We start from the raw sequence: 7,998 nt of genomic DNA, 5'->3' as shown, positions 1-7,998 counted from the left end.
CTCCTTCCTGCCAAGGGGGGGGGGGGGGGGGGTCGGACTAGATGATCTGTCTAGGTCCCTTCTGACTCATTGATTCTATGATTTTTAAATAAAGCCAAAAAAAATTAAATGTCTCACTTGATAATCTAAAAAACCCTCCCACAAAACAAAAAACCCAGCATTCCTGTACAAATCAAGACAGAAAAGTATACAGAAAACAAAGCCACAGTTCCTCATTCTCTTTGGGAGTCTCATGTGAGGCATTAACATAAGGGGCCTGGAGACCATACTACACTCAACACTTCAGGAATTTCCATTCAGTTTACTGCTTTGCAATATACTGACAACATGCATTTCATTCCTTGGAACAGTCAGTTTGGAAACTTTAACAAGCAATTCACCATTTTTACTATAATTTCCACGCTGTTTTCATAAGTTATTCTTAACCATGTTATAAAAAATAAGCATAACTCAACAAGATTATGCAAGGACTAGAAAAAACATCTAAATTAGTAGGTTTTTAAAAAATCTGCCGCCCTGCCCTCCCGCAATAAAGATTATACTATATATATTCACTTCCTGACTATTTCTTTGTTCCAGTCTGAAAGCATACTAATATGCTATGTTTACAATCAAGGTCACAGGACTGACTGGCAAATGTAACTATGAACTTTCAACTCTTGCAAGTAGTATGCTATCGTATATAATTTAACTATTATTACTCTGCATGTAGTTTTGATGTAATTTCTGTTTTAGAAAGAACAGCTTATTGTATTTAGTCCCCAAATGTACCCATATGTGAAAGTATATTTTAAAGTTATAGGAACGTCCTGTTTCCTTAAGAAAATGCAAATATATTTTCAGTGAGCCCACAGGCGATTCCAAGAAACCCCTCAATACATTACTTGACAAACTGAATACCTTTCTAAACTTAAGTTCTCCTAATAACATCTAATAATTACTGAAACCCAATGCAAGAAAAAAGACGCACTATTTGAGTTTTGGGTTTTTTCTTTTCCGCCTCACCATGCTTCTTGTTCACTACCTCTTCCAGCTTTTTCTCATCCCAATTATCCATCGTATCTAGATATAAACAGTTCAAGTTATAAATGGTAAGAACAAATGATTTCACTTACATCTCAATTTATGGCAAAATTCTAAGTCTCCATATCAATTTGAGTTAGATTCTGCACTTCAAAATACAAAACAATGTTATTCACCTGTTTAGGATCTTCTCTAAGATATCTCACTATAATTTTCAAAGTTTTGCTATCTTTTTAAAAAATGCATTTATAACCTTTTATTTGAGAAAGTGTCAAAGATTTTATATTTCCTCTCTTACACAAGAAGGAAGGAAGGAGACAAACAAGGTGGGAAAGCAGCCAGAAACAGGACAGAGTAATGTGAGGAGAGAAAGCACTTCAAGGCAGAAGGCAAAGCAGGGAATACCATACCATTCCTTGTGCATGGAAAAACACAGACGTTAAGGGGAGGGGAAGGCTGTCTAAGTGTCAAGACACTAGCTCGAGTAATTAAATTGTGTGTGGTCCTCATGCACCACTTTAAGGGTAGAATACAGTGCTATGTTAATGCAAAAAGGAGCAAATCCATCTCAGTTCAGCTTTCTAACCCATGCTGGGCAAGTGTAAACACAAACAGCATTCTATGTTCAGCAAATTATTGTGGGCGTGAAATGAAGCCAGACAAGCCACTGAGACACCCTGAATTGTGCAGTCCATCCCCCTCTCCCTCGCACACACTTTGCATGCATACAGTGCTGTTTGCAAAAAGTCATAGTACACATGCTTTTTCTGGGGTCTCAATATTTACAGAAGCAACTAGAAATGAGGGAAAAAAATCAGCTATGATATGACCTGCCACTTCTATATTTAAATACTCTGTGGGCCACAACTGCTTATCCTATAGAATTTTTCGGGTCAAGCTGATCCTTTGATATAGAATCTAGAAAATAAACTGAAATCCACACTTGGAAGGGAACATTTTCAAAGGTTAGCTTATTATTCATTATGTGTATTGTTGTAATACTCAGAGCTCTACTCATAGATCAAGACTCCATTGGGCTGGGCACTTTACAAACAACAGGAAAAGAATATCTGTGCCCTGAACTGCTTGTGGATTCAACTCAGAACTTATGCTTTAGAGGGCAGCACAGGGTAACATCTTAAAGACAGCTTCTGATCAGAGAAAGTTAGGGTTAGAATGATACAGTCTGTCAGCTATAAAAGCTTATGCTACTCTGAATGAGTTAGTCTCTCAGGTACCATCCTGCTCTGCCTTCTGACTTCAGACTAACATGGCTAACTATCTCTCTACTGACAGAAAACTCTAGAAGAAAGGGTTGTCCGTTATTTTCTAGAAACAACATACCTTTTTCAAGGTCTTCATCTCTTGCATCAATGTAAACACTTCGCTTTTCACACTTTCTTTCCAAAGATAAATCATGAGAAAACTTGCACTTGTCTCCTTTAGTGCACTGTCCTTGCTTGAAGAAAGCACAAACTACTGATTTGGGGTCTGCACCTGTGTCACCAGAAATTTAATATTTTAGTGCTACTCCCTGGTGAGACACTAAGGTGGTGTTAAGATTGTTTATGAAGTATTCTGAAAAGCATTAACATGGGATTTCAGTTGTTAAACAAGCTGTACACAAGAATGCAAAAGTAATTTTATTTAAAAAAAAGTTAAGAATGAGGGATTTCTCTCACAGAACTCATCTTTCTGCCTCAATTCTTCTAGCACAGTTCTATGTTTTAGTTCTCATATGCTTTATACCTAGTGCCTTAAGCATCGAGTGTGTTAAGAGTCCTTATTTAAAGGTATGTTGGTATTTAACGAACTATAGACATCAACATGAAGCATTATTAACTCATGCCCTATTCTACTTATTACAATAAGATCTAGATATCAAGGGTCTTTCCTATACAATTTTATTTTTATATATATTGCTCCTATGATGCCAAGATAAGCACCTTTGGGATATCAATTTTTTTGTGTGCACTGATTACTTAAACAGCAAATTATTAAGTATCTCATGTACCCAATACCAGCCTTGAAACAAACAGGACCTAGTTAGTTCAGGGCTGCTTTTAGAAACCCCAAAATTGATGGCTTCTAATCAGTTTCAATAACTCTACTGTTAAATGAAGTTCAGTAACATTACAAGTTAGGCAGATTGCGTACACAGTTAATGGGTTTATATACACTTAATATGTAGGTAATTGATGTTTGTTATAATGTAAGCATCAGAAAAAAAAAAAAAAATCAGGGAATACTTTCTGTTATGCATTTAAAGATATTAGGGCCTTATCCAATAAATTTATGTAAGGAGCACATACTGGAGCTGTTCAGAGACAAAGTTACTAAAATAAACCAAGTTAGAATTATTTACTCATTGATATGCAGCTAGGGTCTGTGAACATGTTTTTATCTGGTGCAGGTAAAATACCAACACAATGAAACACAAGCTAAAAGTTTAAGCAGTTTACCTTTACTAATTTTCTGGGCAGCAACTACAGGTTTGAAGAGTTCATTTAGTTCCTGTAGTTCTTTCTTCTTATCTTCTTTCTTTAATTTCTTTTCACTTTCAGCTTGAGCAGCCTATAATCATCCCAAATTTGAAGCAATTAGTAATGTAGCAGAACTAAGAAACAAACCTTACATAAACTATATAGCAATAATATACACATCATGCAATATTGATAGAAACAACACAACTGACTTCAGGAGGTGCCAGTATATTTCTCTGCCCTGCATTTATAACCAGCGCCATAGTAATATTCGAAGCAAATGGCAGCTCCATACAGTTTGAATCACTTCCTAGAATCTTGGTTACACCCAAAAGCTGTGTACAGTGAAATCATTTCCAAACGTTTAGCACCTGCACATGTGCATCATGACATAATCTGTTGATCTTATGTTGCTCTTCTCCCTGAGCCTCCAAGTTCAAACCATGAGACTTGGAAAATTCCACTTTAAAGTGCTGAAATGGCACATATGCAAACACATAACCATAGATTTTAACACTTACACATTGTTTAAGATTGTATTTTGCCCTATAACAAAATAGAAATGCTCTGCATGTGATCATGTTTTAGCCCAATAGTCTCAGGGCTGTTCAACTTCTAAGTAGTTACAGACTGTGCTGAGCAATGCACAGAAGCTGGAGGAGGGAGGACTAGCCAAGAGATCCAGTGGACAGGGGGAGAGAGGGACCATGGAAGGAAAGCGTGTTAAAGGCCAGGATCGAATGACACTTGGACCAGAGGGGGAAAGACTAAATAAAAGCAGCATCAGCCCATATGTCATGAGATGAGCACTCACAGGCCACACACAGCTTGCAGGCCACCAGTTAGACAGCCCAGGTCTAAGTAATTAAGGCACTAGCTCAACGGGAAGGAGACCCAGGCTCTAGGTCCACTCACCCAGAGGTTTGGACCTACATTTTCTGTTTTCCAGCAAAGTGCTCTCTAGCTACCAGATCACATTACCTAGGCCAGGGGTGGGCAAGATGTGGCCTGCCAGGCCATTCTATCCAGCCTGTGGGGCCCCCAAAAAATTTAGAAAATTAATATTTATCTGCCCCTGCATGCCTGTTATGCGGCCCTTGATGCCTTGCCAGAACTCAGTAAGCGGCCCTCTGCCCAAAATAATTGTCTGCCCCTGACTTAGTCCCTTCTCCAGCCCTTTTGTTGCAACTGACTTGCTACACTTGTATTTAATATTCCTAAATGCACTGGGAAAGTTTCTGTCAAACTAGGAGCAAGGGCCCATGGAAGCATCCATTTCACTGAGCAACACACCCTCTGGCTATTTTATAAAGAAGTTAACTCATTATGACAGAAATGTGCTAGCCATGGTACATTACGTAAGTAGCAGTAAAGACAGCAACTCCACCTCTACATCTTATTAGGGTCTACTCAAGATCTTACAACTCACTGAAAAAAAATAAAATACAGTAGATTTCTATTGCTTACCTGGCGGGGATTCTGTTGCCCAAATTTAACTTGATGAGTCACAGCCTTGATAAATTTCTGCTGCTTAGCACCTTTCTTATTCTTTAAACCAAAGGTTTTGTCCTAAATTAGAAGAGATTTGTATAATGATAGCAACTTAAAGAGTAAGTGAAACAAACACTATTTACCACTGCTTTCAAATTTTAAAACCATAAAACTGGTACATTTGCTTCCTGTAGAATTCATCTAAGGAAATGGGCATTGAGTGAACATCTAAGACAAAATTATACACTCTCAAAAATGAAGAGGGGGTGTTGTTTTTTTTTTAAATCATGTTTTTCTCACAAGCATGTAGCTTTAGTGTCCAATACCTAAAAGCTGTCCATTCTTAGCCAGGGTAAAAGCAAGACATTTTTTAGATGTAATTAATATGTTTTAAACAAAAACACAGCTGTAACTTCCTTTCAAAAAGGTGTTCTGAACATAGGTTCTAAATGTACAATTTGGCTGTAGTCTCTGGTTATAATATTAAAAACAGGATGAAAGACCAATTTACAAGATGAAGCCTACATAAGAATAGTCACGGAAAGTATTAAAAACCAGTAGATAAAAAAAAATCATCTATAAGTATTTGGTATATACTGTATAATAAATTCCAATCTTAAAAGGCAGTTATAAATGGCTGAACTAAATCTGACCAGATGATGCTAGAGTAATAAAATAGGTGGAATATAATTTTATATCCCATGCATTAGACTAAATTCCAATATGAGCTCTGTCATTTCAGGTGTCAAACTAAAACGTGTATCTGACTTCCAAAAAACCTTCTCAGTTTTTTTTTATTTTCCAACGTGGAGTCTCTGTACTCTACACTGATCACAGATTTATAAACAGATTTTTTTACTTTAAAATTATTTTAAGTAACTTCCAAGATGTAGTATAAACAATACATTGTTTCTTATACTGAAACGTGTTTGAGTGATGACAGGTGGTTGGTCTGAACATCCTCTTCTACAATAAAAAACCTTTTTAGAAACTGCCTCCCCCCCACAGTATCAAATGTTAGGAGAATTAGGATCTTCAGTACACCAAATTGTGTGAAAGGCACGAACTGTGCGAGACCCTATATTAGAGACCATTTTTTGTGGTTGAACTACCAAACTGTTGGTAGTTCTTACAATGGGTGACCTAGAGACTCCAGCCCAAGGTATCTTGCTGCTGCTACTTTTTGGTATGGTTAGTTGTGCTGCAGTTATTCATCTGCATGTCCTTTTCCTCTACAGAGGTAATGTTATTTGAACTGCGGTTTACATGCATCATCTGTAAGATATTACGATGCAACATGACAAGAACATATGCAAAATTCAAGGCATTTTCAATGATGGACCAAGCAGCTGAAACAAGGGGTCCTCAGAGTCTTCAATTTGTTGGCATATTTGTATTCCAAGTGTTCCAGTGCAGGACACAATATTTTTAAGATCCCTCCAGTCTTTAACCAATTTTGCCTTGTATATCAGATAACATACCCAACTCATAAGACACTGTTATTAAAAAAAATTCTAAGAGTTTTTTTTGTCGCACCACTTACTGAAGAAAAAGGACACCTGCTTTCAAGATGCTGATGGTCCTCTGTCCACACCAAGAAGTATCTATTCACTCTGCATCCATCCCCCCCACCCCGATTTCCAGTGTCTTATGAAAGGGACATCCTTCTATACCAGCTCAATTAAAAGATTTATGCAAAAGCCTAACAGATCCTTTTATACCCCTATCTGCAGTAACAATGTAACTCATTCATTTCTCTGTCATGGGGGTGTTTCCTTTTGGTCTATTTGTTACTTTGCACTAGTTACAATATAAGCCATTGATAACAAGGTGTTGGCTTAAACATCACTTGGGACAGCAGAGTCATCAGAACAGGAATCTCAACCAGTTGCTTTTTTATTGAAGGAGTTGGAATAGACAGTTGGAGTAACAAGGTCTTGCTCACGTAGGACAACTGGCAAGACTGGAAACTAACAAGAAGCGCACCTATCTCCCGATTAACCTTACATGAAGCCTCCTGTGAAACATCTTATTTGAAGCATCAGACATAAATGTTTGCTGGTAAGGCAGAGAGCAGGGTTTTGTTGGGCCACTATAAAATATCTCCTCCAACACCACATGCGGGCAGCGTGCCAGAAACCCCAGGACGATGCTGTCAGCAGGAGATGAAGCCAAGCTAAGAATAGGACGCGATCCCGCGGCGGGACCCACACGCCCCACCGCCCGTCGTCGGCCCAGCTCCGTCGCGGGCGCTGTTCCCGACCTCCCGCAGGGATCCCCGGGCCCAAGGCAGCGCGGAGCGGGGAGAAGCCGGTTGGTTTCCGCCGGGGTTGGCGGGCGGCCGAAAGAGGGAGAAGGGGCCGGGGCCTAGCACCCAGGCCGCTGCCGCCGCGCTCACCTCGATGATCTTCTCCTTCTTCTTCTGGTCCGCCTTCTTGTTGCCCCCCGCCGGCGGCGGCTGCTGCTGCTTCTTGGGGGGCATCGCGGGGGCGGGGGGCGAACAGCGGCCGGTCGCGCTCGGGCTCCGGCTCCGGCTGGGCCGCGACCGCAAAGCGCGGAAGGGGGCGGAGCGAGGACGACGCGCCCGCGCGAAGCACCGACGTTCAACTAGTGGGCTCTTTGCGACGCCGTCAGTGGCGGCCGCCGCGGGGCATCCTGGGAGCGCAGCTGCTTCCGGGTGGGGCTGGGTGCGGCGTCTCGCGAGGATACCGGCGGCTCTTGCTGCCCCGCCCCCGCTGAGCCCGCGCTGCTTACCTGTTACGTATTTATTGTAGTAGTGCCTCGGTCTTGCGCTGCTGAGCTGCTTCTCCTGGAAATTAGGCGCGCAGGGGGCTAAAGTAGCAAAGCAATTAAGGAAGAAGAAAAGTGTCTTTCCTGGTGTTTTGACCCTGACCCAAAGCTAGAAAAACTGGCTGTCTCTGTGGGGAAGTGGGTCCCAGGGTGGGCTAGTAGATGTGATATCTTTTATTAGACTGAGTAGTTAGAGAAAAGTTCTTGACAA

At 40.5% G+C, this 7,998-nt stretch overlaps 1 protein-coding gene across 1 annotated transcript in view; it reads right to left on the bottom strand.

The window, feature by feature from the left end:
* ZC3H15 (zinc finger CCCH-type containing 15) overlaps positions 1–7,558 on the bottom strand; it is an 18,032-nt gene extending 10,474 nt beyond the window's left edge. The window contains exons 1-5 of the mRNA XM_019523062.1: positions 7,396–7,558; positions 4,974–5,075; positions 3,486–3,597; positions 2,368–2,520; positions 971–1,062 (exon numbers count right to left, since the gene is read on the bottom strand). Of these exons, the coding sequence (XP_019378607.1) occupies positions 971–1,062; positions 2,368–2,520; positions 3,486–3,597; positions 4,974–5,075; positions 7,396–7,479 (543 nt within the window). The 5' untranslated portion in view covers positions 7,480–7,558. The remainder of the gene's footprint in view (positions 1–970; positions 1,063–2,367; positions 2,521–3,485; positions 3,598–4,973; positions 5,076–7,395) is intronic.
* Between the last annotated feature and the right edge of the window lie 440 nt (positions 7,559–7,998).

This window comes from Gavialis gangeticus, unplaced genomic scaffold, assembly GCF_001723915.1.
Source record: "Gavialis gangeticus isolate Ggan-Ray unplaced genomic scaffold, GavGan_comp1, whole genome shotgun sequence".
Lineage (NCBI taxonomy): Eukaryota > Metazoa > Chordata > Crocodylia > Gavialidae > Gavialis > Gavialis gangeticus.
The sequence above is the reverse complement of the archived record's forward strand: the minus strand, read 5'-3'. Positions and strand labels throughout refer to the sequence as shown.